A 19537-nucleotide genomic window follows, 5' to 3' on the forward strand; every position below is an offset into this window, starting at 1 on the left:
TGGCTCCCTTTGTGATGATTTTCCACCTCACCCTTCAATGCCTTTTTGCACTCCCAGTTTTTAAAACTCTGCAAAAGCCCAGAATGTACATTACTAAAAGCATGATGTAAGGGTTAAAAGTGAAGGCTTTTAATCTAGAAAACAGGGCTTGATTTCTCATTCCTCCACATGCAGCCAACTGGGTGACCTTGGCCCAATCACACTTCTCTTAGCCCCACCTACTTCACACGTGTCTGTTGCAGGAGAGGAGGGAAGAGTGTCAAGTGCTTTGAGAGGCCTTCAGGTAGTGAAAAGCAGGGTATAAAAAATCAGCTCTCCCCAGTCCCGGCCATAAAGCTGCGTGTAAATGACTCTAAAACGGAACACATCACTACAGACACTTTATAAATACAAAGCAAATGTAATAAAGTTTTAGACTGCTGAAGTTTAAGATCCAAACTATGCAAATGGATGTTGCAGAATTCTAAGTGATGTTGGCACGAGACCAACTATACCCGCCTTTCAAATTAACTTTCAGGGATGCAAGAGTATTTAACTCCCAAGTTAGAAGGTTGTTTTTTAGATGTTTATGGCTCTTACAAAATGATTATGTGCAGTTACTCTAATCTTAACTCCATTGATTTAAATGGGATAACTATATAGGATTAAACTCTCCGGCACTTAGAGAGAGATCTGCAATCAAAGTTGTTAAATACGCAAGAATCAGACTCTGTTCTAAAATGCCCATTCATTAGGGTCACTGGACAAATGTTCCTCTGTGTCTAAAATACTCTTCGGTTGGCAATTGTGAGGGGGGGGGGAGATGTGTTTGCACAGCTAAGAGTGAGAGTAGTACAAAGAATGGAAGCAAGAGGAGTACCCATTTTAATCAAACTTTAGTTCTAGTAGACTAGCGGTTCTCAACCGCTCTGAGTTGGCGACCCCAACTGCGGCGGCAGCAGGGTTGGCGTGCGGACGGGCAGCCAACCTGGGAACCCCCCAGAAGGGGCCAGGCGGCCCCAAATGGGGTCCCGACCCACAGGTTGAGAACCACTGTAGTAGACCATGTCCAACTCAGTCCCTGCTATTCACAAAGGGCTGTAATGCAGAAATACGGTTAGAAAACAGGCCCAGTTCCATCTACCTCATTCATCGTGGTGTCCATCATGACACAGGGCTCTTGACAACGCTAGTTGAATTCAAAGTAAGACTCTCATCTGGCAGTCATGGGGGAAGTTGGCTGCCGTTACCCAGTGGAATTCACACAACTAGAGTATAAATGCCATTACAGCAGCCTTCATGCCTGCCAGGTCCCTTTCCCTTCCTCCCATTCTGCACATCAAATAGATAAGCTGCCCAGTCATCCTCCTGCAAGGATGACTCCCAAAAGCAATGGGCAGAATGAGTGGGGAAGGGAGAACTTAGAGGATGACATCAGTTGACCGCACCAGTGGAAAGAAACCTAGCATTGATTAAAAGCACCTGGCTGGCTGGTTGGCAAGGTGGGAATGGAGTCCACATGCTCAGAAGTACAAGGAGTAGAGTTTGCTGTCTGGGCAACGACAGTCAACTGGATGATCTAGAGCAGGGGTAGTCAAACCACGGCCCTCCAGGTGTCCATGGACTACATGAGACCCTGCCAGCATTCCATGGACACCTGGAGGGCTGCAGTTTGACTACTGCTGCTCTAGAGCAGTGGTCCCCAACCACCGGGCCACGGCCCTGGTACTGGGCCATGGCTCCCTCTCCCCGCCCCCCCCCCCCCCGCAGTAAGAAACTTCCCAGGCTGCAGGCTTGCGGCCCGGCAAGCTAATTTCTGTGGGAGGGGGGGAGGGAAGCAGGGCCACACATACGCGAAAATGCAGCGCATGCATGTTTTTGGCTGCGCACGGTGCATGCGCGGCCGAGCAATCGCCCTCCTTGCTGCCACCGGTCCCCAGCCTGAAAAAGGTTGGGGACCACTACTCTAGATAATCAAGTGGCAGCTAAGGAAGTTCCTATTGTATTTGAACTGACCTTTTGTGTGCTGTTTCATTTACTGACAAACTGGGACAAAGCATGTTCTGAATTCTCAAATCATGGCACGCCTGCATCTGCTCCTACCCATCAAGGTTTACGTGACATGATGACTGACAAGCAGCCCCTCAAATGCAGCAGGAGGCCTGTTGAAGCAAGGGTTGAATATTAATGTAAGTGAAATCGACTGTTGGACGGCAGAAGGCATTAGGGACCTAGAACAGCTGTGCGAAACAGACAACAGGGCACCACCACCAATCCATTCCAATAAAATTTATTGAGTGTCTCCCATTTTTGATTTCAATTCACAAATTATGAAAGGAAGGCTAATCAGAAGTGACTGCCAGATAATTTGATTTTTTTAACAAATAAGTATAAACTTTTTGAACAGTTCTATGTAAGAAAAAGTTTTTGCATAGGTCCTACAGCTGTGCACAAAGGTTAACTGGAAGTACATCAAAATTTACATTACAGTTCAAAGTGTACACGCCAAGTATTCGGTTGCAGGTGTGAGACAAACATAAAACCGACAAATAAGGCATGTTGCTTCTTTATACCCCCGACATCATGTCTCAGTGGCAAAATGCATGGAGTAATGTTTAAATGGGAAAGGAAATAAATGATTCTCCTGGTTTGCATGCAAGGTGGGTTTCCCCCTTGATCAGCATTACCCTGTGCCTGTTTGTCTTAGAAATCCTGGCAGATTTTACCTGTGGAATCAGGTGTTAATAAAAGTAGTGTTAACTAACAAGGCAAAGGTTGAATCTGCAAACAATGTGGTGTACCTTACATTTCAGTGCAAGCAACCAGAGCCATGCAGTGCAGCGATGATGCAGGAAACAAGACATGACGCACTGGACAATTCTCACCCCTGCCTAATACAATCCCAGAGGGTGATTCCTTCTTGGGAAACACAGCAAGAGGAGAGTGGGAAATACCGGATCATCCAGCACCAGAGCCCCAAATCCAAATCCACTCAATTTTCATTTAAGTAGATCTCCAGATCTTTTCTTTGGCCTCTAGAAGCTCTCATCTGTGAACAGCTAAAGTTCCATATCTGAGGGGGGAAAGTCTAGGACTCCAGCCCAAACACACACACAAAAAATCATTCCAGAGAAATGTAACTGGTTCTTTGGTAAATGATCAAAGCAGGGTACTGAGGAAGTTAAATGAGGATATTTGCTGTGATTTCCCAGACCCTCGAGCTGGGCCAGTGAGGTTTTGCTGGTAGTACTGGAGCCTGTAAATACAGGTGGACTGCCTTTTAGAAACCAAGCAAGAGAAGCCTAGGCTCTATGGCTTTCCTTTCAAAACAAGATTTCTATACATCTGAGGTTGCACACGTTTTATTTCCTTGAAAAGAGGTTAAACACATTGTAAGAAAAACTCTCTTGTAAATACAATGGCTTTCAGATGCGAAGACAAGTGTACAATACAGCCGGCTCAAGAACGGGATTCATCTCGAGGCAACTGTGATGCCCTTCCAAGGAAAAGCAGATAATGAAAGGATAGCTCAAAAAGTAACATGGTGTGATACATTCGTTTATAAGAGATACATGTAGTTTTCAACTGCCTCCTTAGCAGAAAATACTTTTTTAGAAAAAGCTTACCTTTACCCGGTGTACCTAACTAATTTTTTTCCCCTGTTTATATACAACACGTGAATAGCTGGGATTTAACAAAAGGCACAAAAATAATCAGTACAATGTAACGGTCAGTTTGCAGGACTAACAAATAGAATTTTTTTAAAGGGAAGTCATAAAAATAATTTAAGGACTGAGCAGAGAACATTCTACAGAAACACATTAATTTAAATCCAGCCTATTTTGCCTTTAAGAGTCAGCGGCAGAAGTAATGCCACAATGGAAGCGCAACTAGGGTTGGGTAATTCGGCGTCCAAAGTGGCCGTTCACGCCCGAAGCAGCCAGCCGCACTGGGGGGGGGGAGGAAGGCACCGGCGCCTCCCCCCCCCCCGCGCTGGCTGTTTCAGGCACGAACGGCCTCTTCGGACACCAAAGTGCCCAACCCTAAGCACAACCAAGCTCTACTCAGTTACCTTCATATACTTTCCATCTCCTGATGGATTCATGTGTCCTCTTCTCCCTACTGGAAAATGGCTTCTGTAGTCGTCTCTTAATAGCGATCCTTGTACTTGTTGGTCCTGCCCATGAATTCCCGAATTCCAAACTCCATACAGAATCACCATTATTGAAGCCAGATAAGCTAGCATGGACTTTGTGGAATACACAAGTAAGGAATACACATGGATCCCCAATTGGCCCAATGGAGCTAATCTTCAGCATACACCTCCTTAGCTGGACGGGACAAACTGCACATACAAAGCTGCTGTGCATAGAATTCTGCCTGTTCTGTCAACTGGGACTACTCTACAAGGTCAGTGACTAGGACAAGAAACTAAATTTAATCCCTTCCAATCTTAACTTTCACCAGGTAAATTTAGAATACCTGAGGTCCATGTAATTATTCCACACACAAAAAGGAGAAAAGACAGCTCTGAATTCCTTCACTCCTCCACAGGGGTCACAATACTTTAGAGTGGGGGGAACTAGGTATGGTGCCAGATTCTCCCTTTTGAAAGCCCTTTTGCCATCAAGGACTGTCACAACAGCTAAATCAGGCCGATGGCCATATGCTCTCTCTAAATGCAAAAGTATCTAACCAGTTAGCATTGCCAAAAGCAACAGAGAAGTAAGAGGGATCGACTTTGTGCTCAAAAGGAGATAATTAATGGTTTGTGAAGCACAGTACTTAGAGGTCTCTGGCACCATCCAGAGATCCTGATGCCCAAGGATCAAATGAGTGACAAGTTTGCAAAACCTGCCTTGGAAAGAACAGGATACAGTGGATGGGGCTTGGGCTGCTTAAGATAGTCTCACCTTCTCCGAGGTGCCAGGAAACAATTGCTTGAGAGTGAGTCACAAAGACAAACATGCTCTTACACACATTCCGCAGGAGAATCCTCATTCTTGTGTCAAACAAAGAAAGTAATTTAAGTCACTGGCTTGACCATGAAACGGCCATCAGTGTCAAGTGGTATTAAGTGCAGAAACATTTTTGGCAATGTGAAAAATAGAAAACGTCAGTCCTTAAACTAATTCCCAAAGCAAGACCTGACCTTGCAAGCAACATGATACACTTCAATGCAAAAGATCAGATCCTTTATGTATGTAGGAGTGCGTCCGCGCACATGTGTGTAAAATAGGCTTTTACAGAATACACAGTAAGTGTGCAAGTCTATAGACGCACACAAAATGGTTTCTCAGTAAACTTGAGTATTAGCTGTTCAGAATTGTATTATTCACAGTACACAGCTTTTAATTTATAGCAAGACTTAATCACACCTGAAATGTAAATAGTGCATCTGTTTAATGCCTCTAGGAAACAGGCTTCTCATGAGACCAGGTGGTATCAATGGGTCTTCCAGAGGGGATCAAAGTAGAGCCATCCATCACCCTGTGAAGAATCAGAGAAATTTTGCAAATAAATCTCACTTTATCACAATGCCGTTTGCTAATCACACAAAAGTCTTCTACAAGCTTGCATAAAATTGCCATGATTCACAGCAGCAATTTATTTATTATATTTATTATATTTATTATATTTATTATATTTATTATATTTATTATATTTATTATATTTATTATATTTATTATATTTATTATATTTATTATATTTATTATATTTATTATATTTATTATATTTATTATATTTATTATATTTATTATATTTATTATATTTATATACCGCCCTCCCCAGGGGCTCAGGGTGGTTTAAATAAGAACAAACGACAATACTTAAAACAATCTATAAACATGTGAATAACTTTACAATAATAACTAATGGTTGTAACCATTATGTGAGAGCGAGAGAACAGTGGACAGGCAGGAGGTACTCGGACCAGTGGTGAGCCTCCTCAAGACTGGAGTCTGCTGAGAAGAAAAACGTCTCAAAAGCTTGGGTCTTCGAATGAGGCATCTGCTATAGAAGCGGCTGCTTCAAGTGCACAGTGACTGCATTTTGCCCCCTTGAGGTTACTCCTTTGCATTACTATAGTTATGCTTGTGCTGGTCTGAAGAAATAGAACAAAGTTTGAGACCAAACAAGTTTTATTCGTGATGTAAGCCTAAGGAACTGGGCAATGAAAGCTGAGGCAGTATTAGGGAGGTCGGTAAGATTTGTAAATGGCAAGAAGTTACCATACAAATACAACAGTTAACAGACAGATGTGAGAACAAAGTTTGCATTAAATGGCAACTCCAAGAGCAACAAACTTCAACTCCGGATATAAGCGAGAACTCATTCAGATACACTGAAACAGATTTCCTTAAATGTTACACATGGGGGTGAGGTAGTTACCAAGAAGGGCTAATCAGAATCAACATGCATAAGTAACTGAGCAATAAATACAGCTAAGACTAGAATTACACATTTGGTAAGACATGGGAATGGCAGCAAACTGGCATATAGTCAATAGAGGGAGCATTAAATGAGTGTACAGCATGATGAAGATGCCTAGGACCAAACAGGTTCAAGAACCAAACAGGAATAACAAGTCTAGTCCATAAGGTCACCGTTTGTCTGGATCTAATTCCAGCGGGGAAACACAGTGAAGGAAACAAATGTCAAAATGCAGGTGTGAGGGCTAAATGAGGTTAGCGTATGTAGTGAGATAAGAAACCAATACCCCTGTTAAGTCCTGGGGATTCCATTGTTTTAACTCAGCTTGCAAGTCCGCAAGTTATTACTATACTCAAAACAATGGAATCCCCAGAGCTTAGTCACTGTGACCCACACTCTTCTCCTCTAAACATGCTAAGTGCAAAGAAAACAATGAACTAAAGTTTTCATGTGTTGCAGCTAACCAGGACAATTCTCCCATCAACCCAATTTCTAGGCAACCAGTGTATCTGAAAACACACACACACAACAAACTATAGTTCAAAGATGTTTGCAAAATAAGTGGGGGACTCAAAAGGACTTGCAGGAAGACCTCATTTTCCCCGCCTCCCACTACACTTTCCTATCCCCAAAAGCCCCCGCAGGCCCCCTCCTATCCCTGCTTCTTTTTCTTCCCCTTCACCAGCCAGCTGTGCCTTGTCTTCAGATTTCCCCTCGTCCCTCCTCCTTGCATTTTCTACTGAGGAAAATTTTAGTCTCCCAAAACCTAATCTGAATACTGCACTGTTTTTTTTAATCGGTGGCTGCTGTTGAACAGGCCTTGGGGAATCCTCATGCTAGTCAGATGGTACCCAGTCACTAGCTGCTGGGCCCAGCCCCAATAAGTCCTTCCTCAAAAGCCAAAATAGCCCTTTAATGGGCCCTGCTCACTCCCCTGCAGAGATAATTCAAGTCTTTATGGCTGATAATACAATGTTGTTGCCTGTCTATGTCCATGGAGGCTATTTGTTTCTTAAAGCAACATGTAGTGCTTCTATTTTTGTTTGGGGGGGGGGTTAATCCCCAAATGCTTTTTAAGAGATGTCAAATTCTTCTGCAAATCTGGGGTGGGGTTTTTGTTTTGTTGTTTTAGGTTTGTAGAAGGATCTGTCTCGTCTGTTCGTGGCTCTAATCTCTGGGTTTACTGATGTACTGATTCCGTGGGTCTTTCCACGAAAATATCCTTAGCTACAATACTTCCTTATCTTCATCAGAAGGAGCCCTGTCCATTATACATACAAGACCAGCATCAAGGCACTTTTTAAAGAAGCATGTTACTAATTGAGCACTGCCCCGAGACGTCATAATGAGGGGCAGTATATAGATTAAATCAATAAATAGTAATGTCATTCTCAATTTGGTAAAAGGGGAGAAATGGCAGGGGTAGTCAACCTGTGGTCCTCCAGATGTCCATGGACTACAATTCCCATGAGCCCCTACCAGCATTGCTGGCAGGGGCTCATGGGAATTATAGTCCATGGACATCTGGAGGACCACAGGTTGACTACCCCTGGACTAGAAAACAAGCAAAGCACTGTAAGTGGCTCCAAGTCCCCAAAAGACTTCTAAGACAGACATCAGAGGGATCCCTACAGATATCACAGTGAGTAGCCATCCCAAAGGAAAAGAAGGATCTGCTGTTGGCTGCCTGACCCTCCTTGCCATTCCCCTTACCTCTTTGATAAAATATTTTGGTTTCCACGGTGTATTGCTAACTTCCCGCTGTCTCTCTTCTGTTCTCTGCCTCTCTTCAAGGAGGTGCTTGTGGTCCGTCGCTAGAACAATGTTGCCTTCTTTCAGGGCGATGGTGACTTGTTGCCAAAGGTGCCTAGGATAGCAGAGCAAGCCATACAATAAGAACACATTCAGAGCAGCAAATGAGATTCAGCTTCACCAGCTGGGACCAAAAACACCCTCCAAAAGAGCTAGTGATCTCTGCATCCAGAGTTCTTTCTTCACAACATCCCTCCCACCTTCTGACTGGTATATAAAGACTTAGATGTCCATTCCTGCTTGGGTCTGATGAAGGGAACTTGGACTCTCCAAAGTAAACCTAAAATCTTGTTGGTCTCTAAAGAGCTAATGCAGGCTTTCTCAACCAGGTTTTCATGAAATGGCCCAGGAAGGGTTTCCCAAATGGGTGGGAGTTAATTTTATATATATAAAATTAACCATCCCCCCATCCCAAAATGGCCCATGAAGGGCCTGGAGGGGGTGGGAAGGACAGGGACCCCACCCGGGTAGCGTGTCCACAGCTATACTTCCCAACCATATTCTGCACGACTGCACCACTTCTGGGGTTTCTCAAAGTCTGGAGAATGTTTCAGGAGTGTCTCAATGGTAAAAAAGTTGAGAAGGGCTGTGCTAATGGACTCAAATGAAAGTGCTTTAATTTGGGAACTCGTTGAAGAAGAAGCCTCTGACAATTCAGATTTTCTCATTTCAGTTAAGCATTGACGCTGAACATTCCAGGATTTGCTCTTACTGTTAATAAATTTATTATTACAGGAATCATGTACACAGTAAAAAAAAAGGGGGGGGGGAGTTTGCACTGAGTGACTGTTAGCTATTTGAATAGTGATTGTGTGCTGTTAAGACCTCTCAGTGGATAGCAGCAAGTACAACCTCCTCAGATATTCTGACATGATTTTGTGGTCTTAGAATTCCCTTTGTACCTTTTTCTCTTGTTTTCTTGGTCTAGGCTTTAAGATTAGAAAGGTTCAATACTTGTTTACAATAAAAATAAAACCAGCTCTGCATGACAGAAAAGTAATTTCTCAGTGTCTGAGCAGATCTGCTCTGTGAAGCTTTACACCAGCAGTAACCAGAAATTGCTTATCTTATGCCACCAGTTCTAAGATGGTAGTGAAGATCAAAGAATTACCCTCCAAGTTCCAGGCACCCAAAGGGATTCAGAGCTTGTGCTTTTCAATGAGTGTCCCACTCATAGCTGCTCTGGAAAGAGACTTCTAAAACAGACTATAATATGGCAAGACTATAATGAGGAGGGAGACCAAGATGGCTTCTGAGCAGGGATGGGCACAAGCCTAAAAATTCTAGTTTGGGGCAGCCCCGAGCCAAGCCAATAATGCCCTGAATCAAACCAGGCAGTTCAGATTCCCCCTTTCTCCCGGCTGGACCTTGTCTTAGCAGGGGGGGGTTGCCTAGGAAGGGTTAAAGAGCCGTCATCCATTTCAGTTCCCCCTGCTTTGAGGTGTGTGGGAGTGAAACAGACAGGTGTCATGGCTCACAATAGTTTAAACATAACAGCTGATCGGCAGATCTTTTGCCAAGCATCGGGGAAGTGAAACCAACTGATGAAATGGCTCACAGTCATTTAAAACCTAGGTCAGCTAAGGAACCTGCACTACTGAGCTGTTCGGTGTAATATGGCCTCAACAGCCAACCTGGACAAAAGTCTGCTAAAAGTTCAGGGACAGTCTCTTCCCCCAACATAGGTTTGGGGGCTCCAAACTGGGCCAAGTTTGTGCTGAAATTTGTGCTCATCCCTAGCTGAGCAGACATCCTGGTGCAATGCTCCTGCCTACACTGTGATTTTAGGATTATTTTACTCTGAGCACTGAGTATTGATAAAGTATAGTTGGCTTGAAGCTGTCAGAATTACATCTTTCCTTATTTGTAATTAAAAAGTCCAGTAGGCAAATCACTTAGGCATCCCTAATGCAGCTCTTTGGATTGCAGCTAATGGTCATGGTTCCAAGGGCTACTTGAGGGTTGCATGCACCCAACCAAATGTGTTTCCAAAGTGAACAGCAGCTCTGCATCCTATACTAAACTGCTTTTGAAATGCCCCTCAGCAGCCAGCCTTGATTAGTGAGGAGGCAGGGCCCTCCTGACCCTGCTGGAGGTTGTTATTTTCCCCAAAACAAAACACATCCTCACCTCGATTCAAACGGACCTTGTTTTGCCACCGGTCTAATCTTCTTGCGGATAACGGGTAGCTTAGCGGTGTCGATTATTTTGGTTTCTCCATTGCTGTATGTAAATTCTAGCGTGCCATTCCATTCCCCTTGTGCCTTACATACGATGGTATTGGTGGGATTATGCTTCACCTCTGCCGTGACCCTTATTCAAATGACCACAGAAGTGTTAACATAGACTGTTGGTACAAGGAGTAACTTTCAAACAATGTAAATGTTTCTACCACAATTAAACTCAAGGGCAAAAGGCCAATTTAGAATTTGGTTTTGATGCAAGAGAGTGTCTTTCTTTAAAAAAAATTAGATATGCTTCTGAGATGGGAAGCATCCATGGTACTGTGTTCAGAACATTCTAATTAACTAGATTTGTTTTCTCCTATACTGCCGTCATCTAAACATATTAAAAAAAAATAAACTAAAACAACAAAAGGAGCCCTCCATGAAAGACACATTAATATCTAGCATGTAAATATTTAAACAGGCATAATTTGCCCAGGAAGTTGTTCAGCGTGCTCTACTGAAACCACATTGAACTTATACAGCTCCCTATTGTTTCAATGATTATACAAGAGAACTTTCAAGTTTTTTGTGCCCCAAATTATGATTTTAGATACACCACACTGAGCCAATACGGCTGATGAATAACCACAGTGGGCTTGGACCTGTCTTGTTTCACTTTCACAATACTTTTTGACAAAGCTGTTTCTCTTCCTCCTGATTTATGAAACTAAAATGTCAGTCACGAAGGCAAGTAAGACCATGTCCACCCAAGACGCTCTATCACTCTAATGCAGGGGTAGTCAAACTGCGGCCCTCCAGATGTCCATGGACTACAATTCCCAGGAGCCCCTTGCCAGCATTCGCTGGCAGGGGGCTCCTGGGAATTGTAGTCCATGGACATCTGGAGGGCCGCAGTTTGACTACCCCTGCTCTAATGCATAGAACAAATAATTATCAGGCACAGAACTAAAAAGGTGTCTCGCCTCCATACATTAACAAAGCGAATTAAAATGCAAGCAGAAGTACCTGTGTACTTTTCCTCCATAGAAAGGCTTGGTGTGGAATGTGACGGTAGCCGAGTAGCCACTCTTGGCACAATGAATGTTGACTTTACCTCCAAGCTCCACCCAAGGAATGGTAAGTATAGAGCGTGCATAGGCACTAGGCAGCGTGAATATGTATTCTTCCCCATGTTCCAGTAGATAGAGAACACCTACGGAGAGGAGGGGGAAAGAAGCAGAAAAGCAAAATGCTGACAAAACAATCATCATCCCATTGTAAGAATGCCAAAGCAAAGGGTGAGCACAATTCAAATGCGAAGGACTGAGCCAATTCATTCAGGGGTATTAAATTGATGCTTCCCATTTTACCCCCCCCCCCTCACCCACTGCAGATCTATCTCACGGATGCTGTTTATATGGGCCAAGAAAAGGCCCAACACATGAACACAGACCAGACTGAATGGTATATTAACAGTTCCCCTGAGCAACAAACTTTCAGTAGGTCATAGTAATTAAAACACATAGTAGCTAGGGTACCTATTAAGTCAGGGGTAGTCAGTTCCTCCAGATGCTCATGGACTACAATTCCCATGAGCCCCTGCCAGCAAATGCTGGCAGGGGCTCATGGGAATTGTAGTCCATGAACATCTGGAGGACCACAGGTTGACTACTCCTGTATTAAGTCACAGTTGATTAGACCTATACAATTACAGCTGATTAGAAAGCCAAAGAAGTCATAATTACAACTTCATTTGGGTTGTCTACCACAAATGGATCAGAAATGGTCAGCAGCTTTCCTTCGTTTCCAGGAGAAGAGAATCTTTGAACAACTGTTTTAAATCACATGGTTCTTAATACTGCAAGGTTCAATCACATGACCACAACACAGAGCAGCTACATTCATTTTCAGAACAAGCATCTGCAAAACTGCACCCACAATGATACGCACCACCTTGTGATGGAATCCTAACATCACATGAGAGTCACAGATTAAGAATTTGAGATTGCATTTGAGATTGCATTTGTTACATAAAACATAAAATAGGCAACCCATTCAGATACAGTTCTGAAGCTCTCACTGAATCAACTTTCACAGAAAGAAGATATTATCACTCCCTGGGTTAAAAGAGTGAATTGTTAGGCATAAAGGTAAAGGGTAAAGGTATCCCCTGTGCAAGCAGCGAGTTATGTCTGATCCTTGGGGTGATGCCCTCTAGCGTTTTCTTGGCAGACTCAATACAGGGTGGTTTGCCAGTGCCTTCCCCAGTCATTACTGTTTACCCCCCAGCAAGCTGGATACTGGTACACTGAACAGCAGTGCAAGACATGCATATAAGCTGTATAGGAAAATTAGTATGCTTTCAAAAATGACCATCGACCCAGCCTTATTGTTTCAAAAGTAGGTTTGGTGCAGTGGCCCAGATTGCCTTCTATCAGCTGCGTTTACTTGGCCAGCTGTCTCCTTTCTTGCCCTTAGACTATCTGGTCACACTGATTATGTTTTGCAACCTCTCCTCCACTGGATTACTGTAATGCCTTCTACATTAGGGGAGAACATAAGAGAAAATCCTTGCCTTCCTTCTCCCTCATCTCTCTCCATCCCAAGAGTTAAACTAATCAGGGCTGGGCTCGGAGGATTTGCATTTTGTAAAGCAAGTCCACCTTCTCATTATTACCTTCAACTGTTAAATGGTTTCATGGGTCCTTCCCCACCCATCTTATCTAGTTTGCCAGGATCAACTTGCCTGTTTCAAAAACTGTTTGATTCATGTCAGTCAACAGTTCATGGCCATTCAAACCCTGGGAGTTCTTTATCCTGGCCAATGATGAGCTATGCGAAGGAGCATTCAATTACTCCATAGGTAGGACTTCTTTCACCTTGCCCTAGATAGCCCAGATTCTAGAAGCAAAGCAAGGTCTCCCCTAGCTAATATTTGAATGGGAGATCTCCAAAGAATAGCAGGCACGCAATGGCAAGCCACCTCTGAACATCTTCTGTCTTGAAACCCCCACCAAGAGGGGGGTCACCGGGGGGGGGGGTCAGCTGTGATTTGGCGACACTTTCTATCACCATCACAATCACCAAGACTTCTTTCATGCTTTCACAGAAAGGGAAGAGCAGTATAGCTTCAAGGCCACTCTCCAGCTAATGTGATCTTCGTAGGGACCTCACAAGGACTCTAAAAATGTCTACCATAAAAATGCTTATAGTTCTCCTGAACATCTGAACCCATTTTCTGGGCAAGGATGAAACTATCAGGCATTCTCTCATCACAAAGAACATCTGATTTACCATCACATTTAAATTATTACTGACCTCTAAAGCTTCTTGTTACCAAATTCTGGGTGTGGTAAGAGAATTTAAAAAATATTCTAAACAGGGCTTGAACTAAAGACAACAACAACAGGGAAAACTGACTGTACCTTGACAGCAACAGCAGGACACACTTGCTGCTGGAAAGCTCCCATCGCCCAGCACTAAAGCACATGTTTTGCATCCAGAAGGTCCCATGTTCAGTTCCTGCCACCTCCTCTTAAATATTTCAGCTGGCAGCACAGGCAAGAAAGACTCTGAGGCTGGTCCATACAGACCAGCAGTTCTCAACCTTCCTGCCGCTGCGACTCCTGTGGCAGTGGCAGTGACCCAAAGGGGGTCGTAAGGTTGCATGCTCTGGCATGCTGGCGATCATGGAAGGCCGAAGCGGCCAGCACTGTAGCGTGGAGGGGTAGGGAGGTGCGGCATTGGTGCGGCTGCATGCGGGCACTGGCTGGCACACCACCGGCACCTCTCCACACCATGGCTCTGGCCGCCTCAGCCTTCCACGATCCCCAGAACGCACAGAACCCTATGACCCCCTTTGGGTTGCCAAGGCCGCCCCCACGGAAGCAGGTCAACCAGCCGTTCTCAACCTTCCATTTTGGGTCATGGAGGCAGTGGCAGCCTCAGCAACCCCCCTGGAAGGGTCGATCGACCCCCAGGTTGAGAACCACTGATACAGACAACACTGTAATTCATTATTTGTTCACATAGACAACTACTATAATATGGACTCCAAAAATGTCAATGGGCACTTTTGACCATTTCCCCCCTGAGCAAAAAATGTGTGTCCTCTGCTGTGAACTGTCTACAAATAAGGAGGATTTGGCAAATGATTATTAAGGAGATTCATGCTATGACATGTTATCAGCTAATCCTAATGAAGTACTGCTGCGTGACTGGGAAGGGAGAACGGAAGAGTCCTCGGAATGATTTTCATTTTGCTAATAACAGCTAAGCTTTGCATAGCAGCAAGATGGGAGGGGGAACCGCCGATAGCGAATGAGGGAGATTATGGAGGGATGATGACACATTCTACAAGGTCCAATGGCTCAGTTACCTTGTGGCAAAATGGTTCATATTCATTATGTACTGGAACAACAAATCCCAGAGGAAGGCTGTCTCCTGTCAGACATGAGATTATAGTGCGAATATTTTATTAAGTAATTAAATGGAATGGAATAGCTGGCTGCTCTGGGACATGTTTATGTATTGCATGTCATTAGACAGAGTTAATGGTATGCTTTGATGCAATAATTCTAAATTTGTACTGGCGGGTCTCTAACTGGTATTTTGTAAGCAATTTTATACAAAAACCCCACACTCCCTAGAAACTGTTTCCTCTTTTACAACTTTTCCTGATTTATGCATGGCTTGGAGATTCTTTCTGGAGTTCTGGACCCAGGATGCCTACCTGGTTCTGTGGCCATGTGTTAGGCGGGGCAGGGAACAAACTAGAAAGCAGAGAAGGTACCTGGTAAAAGCTCTGATAAGGGGAAATACCCCTACATTCCCTCCCAGCTGCAAAGCCATATATAATAAATATATTTATAATCCTGCAAAGGGAAACAGAGTGACGAAGCGTACGTGTAAGATGGCACTGAGATGCAACTTACTCTTAACAGCCATACAACAGGAACAATTATTGATCCGATTAGTACCTAGATGCTCCGCATGTCCACACTTGGCTCAAAGGGAAGTAATACTGTATCCAACAGATCAGGGGTAGTCAAACTGCAGCCTCCAGATGTCCATGGACTACAATTCCCATGAGCCCCTGCCAGCATTCGCTGGCAGGGGCTCATGGGAATTGTAGTCCATGGACATCTGGAGGGCCGCAGTTTGACTACCCCTGCAATAGATCCTAGGGACTTGGCGGGAAATGCCAACACTGGCCAAAAGATGACTGCCTGCGTTGTTCTTTTCTGCAAGGGTAGTGGCAGAGATCTCACTCTCATGTAACAGGTGAAGCGGCCATGTTGCAATGTATCCAAAGAAGCATGGATGCACACAAAAGCTTATACCCAGATTTAAACTTTGTCAGTCTTAAAGGTGCCACTGGACTCCAAGTGTCAGGATTGTCAGGGAAGACCACAGAGCAGATTGGTTGGCCGCTGGACAGACAAGCCAGCTGATTGGAGGAGGAGGCACTCGGGCGGGACAGCTGCCATGAGTGGCTGTTAAGTGCTGAGTGGCATTTAAGTCATGAGACCAGCTCCTCCTCCAAGGCCTTACCAGAAATATGTACTGGAATAGATAGATTTTCTATGAAAAGCTAAGATTATCTTTCTAAAAAAACAAAATAAGAGGTCACGGGTCTATAAAGCCTATTTCTAGGTGACTTTAGGACACTGTTCTCTCAGAGCTATCTGGTCTGACCCAATTGCATTTGGTCAGACAATTTGTAAACCATGGGTTGCTGGTACATGAATGAGGCCAAGACATCCTCAGGTTCATGCACTGCCCCTACATTAACTGGAGACTTCCAGGTTTGATTGCAAAACAATGTTTTTTTTTATTTGGGGTCCGCTTTTTCAGGGAAATGGCAAATGGCCTTTTGCAAGCATGGACATAATGAAGTTTGGCTGACCCCGAACCAGAAATCTCTAATTAACCAGCTACATGGAAGGAAGAATCTCCCAGGATTGCTCTCGTAGCAACAAACCACAATTCGGCATTTTATCTGAACCATGTCACTGTGTTTTGCACCCCTCTTGATCGTGGAGGTAATTTTAATTTGAGCGTTCAGTTCAAAAAAATAGGCCCTAAACAAAACAAAGAAAGAACCAAGCACACACAAATAAAACCAGGTTGCCTGTGGTGGGGAAAGGAAGGGTAGGCAATTGTAAGCCGCTTTAAGGCTCCTCCAGGTAGTAAAAAGGCGGGATGCAAAAAACCCAGCTCTTCTAATATAAACTGCACCATATTAGCATTTATTAAGCATTTAGTCAAAACAGCCATTTATTTGCATAATTTTGAATCTAGCATGAAATGTCATTCTATATTAAAGGGATGAAATACAAGGGATATAAAGAGATTAATATATGCAGGTATATTAATATGGTTTATTTTTATACATATGTTTATATATGTATAAAGCGTATCATTGAAATTAAGATTAAAACCAGCAGAATGAATCTACACAACCCACTCTAAACCAACAGTAACTGAATCTCATTGTTTAGAAAATAGAAGTACATTTTTCCCTTTACTGTTGATATGCATAGATGTTTAACAAAACAAATCTCTCTCTCGCTCTCTCTTAGACAAAGACATTTCCATTTTGTTTTAGTACCTATAAGTAGAGAAGCAGATTCCTCGTTTGGTAGGCTGGTGGTAAAAATTAGGAGGGGTACTTATCTGCAAAGCTCTCTTAACTTCTGCTGGGCAAGCATGCTATGAAGTGTAATATTTTTGGTGGTGTGTCTTACCTTCACCTACCATAGAAACACCTATAGACATCCCCATGAACTTGCTTTTGGTCCAGACATGAACATTCGCACACACCTTCTTCTCCTTGCACTCGCAGTAAAAGCAAGATACTGGTGGGTGATGGGATACTTGTTCAGCTACAAACCTCAGCTTGTAGCACGCAGATGGATCCTGGCCATCCCCTTTGACCTGGTCCTTGGGAGCTGGTGAGGCACTGTTAGTTTTGGATTGTTTCACTTTGTCTTTAGGCACATCCCAAGAGCAATGAAAAGTTTCTCCTATGATTGGGTTGTAGGGCTTCTTGGCAACAGCTCCTTTGCGACCTTCGTGAAAGGCCGTTAGGTAATACTCCACAAAGTTAATGATTCTGTCCTCAGGTGTGGTCCCTGCTGCAATCGACAAAAACAGGTCTGGGTGGGCCAGGAAGTTTGCATACATCTCCAACAGGGACCTCTTCTCCAAAATAAACGTTGGAAGGACCACCTGTATGGAAAACAAAAAGGCAAATGCCAGTTTCCACGTGCATCAGACAAACACACACACACACACACACACTCTCTCAAGGCAACTGCAGAACTGACTAAGCCAAAACCAGCCTTCTTTCTCCTACTAGCCAAAAGCACCTACTCCAGATTTAGAGTATGAATCAACCAATAAAAGCCTTGGTCCACTAGCCAAGCAGTTCTATATTTCACCCTAGTCCTCAATGGGCCGACAAGTAACAAGGTCAAGCTGTTCAAACTGCACAGGCTTGTTCATTATGTGTCTCTCTTTTTCTCTCTCTCTGCTGAGCGAATGTGGGCCGCTTGCTCAAGGACAGTATTCATTGTTTGCAGAATATGCCACAGCCGTTTGAATCGAGTTTGCCGAGTTCTGCTAGCCGGCTGCCAACTCAACGCATGTCACAAAGCTGGCCAGCAGCCGAGAAGATGTCAAGTGGGTCCCAGCAGCTCTATCACGATATAATAAAGGAGTGGCCAAAAACACTGCCAACGGTTTGACTCGTGTGAAAAGGGAAAAAAAACTATTTCCAAGATTGCAAAGGTTGAAAGATTGCACTAATCCACGTTCCCTCTAGATTTGGAATGTTGGAATATGAAAGATCTGTAGCATGAATGATTTAACAAGAATATCTTATGAAGAATATCTTGCAGGGGCATTGGAGGAGATGTGTAGTTAACATATTTAGATAGGAACATGCTGGTATTTTTCAAACAATCTCTTCCTGATTGGCTCAATTGGAGATGGCTGTTCTTGAGCACATTTCTTCCCAGTTTGCTTTCAGATAAAAAAGCACAGAAGTTAGACTGTCAAGACACAACTTCAGTTTCAATTCTCAATGAAGCTATTTATTGATTAAGCAGACAATGCTTCATTCCTTTGCATATTTAAACTCCGCCAACATGGACTACAGTGTTCGCAGATATGCCCAGGGGCAGGTGCCCCTCATTTATGGTGATAACTACTAGTTACTGCCAAAACTTGGCTCATCAACCATCTGCGTGCAAAGGACCTCTCTTTCCCTGATCAATCCACTCTGGACAATATCAGAGATTATTATCATTCATTTATAGGATGGCACACTAAATATCTTCTGTGTTTCACTTATTAAACAAGCTCCTCCTCTTACAACTAGTTTTCACGCCTTCCACTCCTTCTCTCCAAACCACAATAAACTTGTCAGGCTGACCTGGAGTGACTCCACTAAACAGTTCTGCTTCTACAATATTCCTTGCTCCACCAGCTAGTTACTGGTGCCACAGACACAACACTGGATTGAAAGCTGAAATGGAGTCATCTAACAAATGCAACAGAGCAGGGCTTGTCCAGCAAGATGACGGATGTGTGCGCAAGAGGAAAGGGAGTATGTAGTCCTGCAGCCCACACTGCAGTCGTCCCGGGGACCAGTCAACGCTTGACAATTTTACTGAGGCCCGGGGGGGTAGTCTTTTGCCGAGGGAGGTTGCCACCACCTGAGCCCCTGCTCCACTTGCTTTCCCGGTGGCACTCCTGACTTCCCACCGCCCATTGGGGGGGGGGGCTGCCAGCAGCAGCTGCACAGTGCCACCTCGAGGGGGAGCACCATCCATGGCGGCTGCTGGAGAGCACCAAGGGTGAGCCAGCAGCAGAGTGGCAGGGCAGCCCCCAAGGCAGCAGCCAGGGAGGAGGACAAGGAGGAGCCGTGGCCCGGTACTGACTGATCCACGGACTGGGACCAGTTGCCGGACCGGGTGTTCGGGACCACTGGATAGTATCATGTGTACAAACAGTCTTCCTCCATCTTGGCTGTAACGCACATGTTCAGCCTGGATATGCTACAACAAGAAAACCTACCTATGGATTCAGGTAGATAGACTTCAGAGGATCTGGCAGGGCTGTTCCTAAACATGTCT

At 44.1% G+C, this 19537-nt stretch overlaps 1 protein-coding gene across 3 annotated transcripts in view; it reads right to left on the bottom strand.

Annotated features, from left to right (window-relative positions):
- Positions 1–2253: 2253 nt before the first annotated feature.
- OSBPL10 (oxysterol binding protein like 10) overlaps positions 2254–19537 on the bottom strand; it is a 99498-nt gene continuing 82214 nt past the window's right edge. For all 3 annotated transcript variants that reach the window (XM_077304577.1, XM_077304578.1, XM_077304576.1), the window contains 5 exons: positions 17144–17627; positions 11421–11607; positions 10357–10539; positions 8128–8281; positions 2254–5469 (listed from right to left, as the gene is read on the bottom strand). In XM_077304577.1, the coding sequence (XP_077160692.1) occupies positions 5425–5469; positions 8128–8281; positions 10357–10539; positions 11421–11607; positions 17144–17627 (1053 nt within the window). In that variant the 3' untranslated portion in view covers positions 2254–5424. The remainder of the gene's footprint in view (positions 5470–8127; positions 8282–10356; positions 10540–11420; positions 11608–17143; positions 17628–19537) is intronic.

Source organism: Paroedura picta, chromosome 11, assembly GCF_049243985.1.
Source record: "Paroedura picta isolate Pp20150507F chromosome 11, Ppicta_v3.0, whole genome shotgun sequence".
In the NCBI taxonomy this organism is placed as follows: domain Eukaryota; kingdom Metazoa; phylum Chordata; class Lepidosauria; order Squamata; family Gekkonidae; genus Paroedura; species Paroedura picta.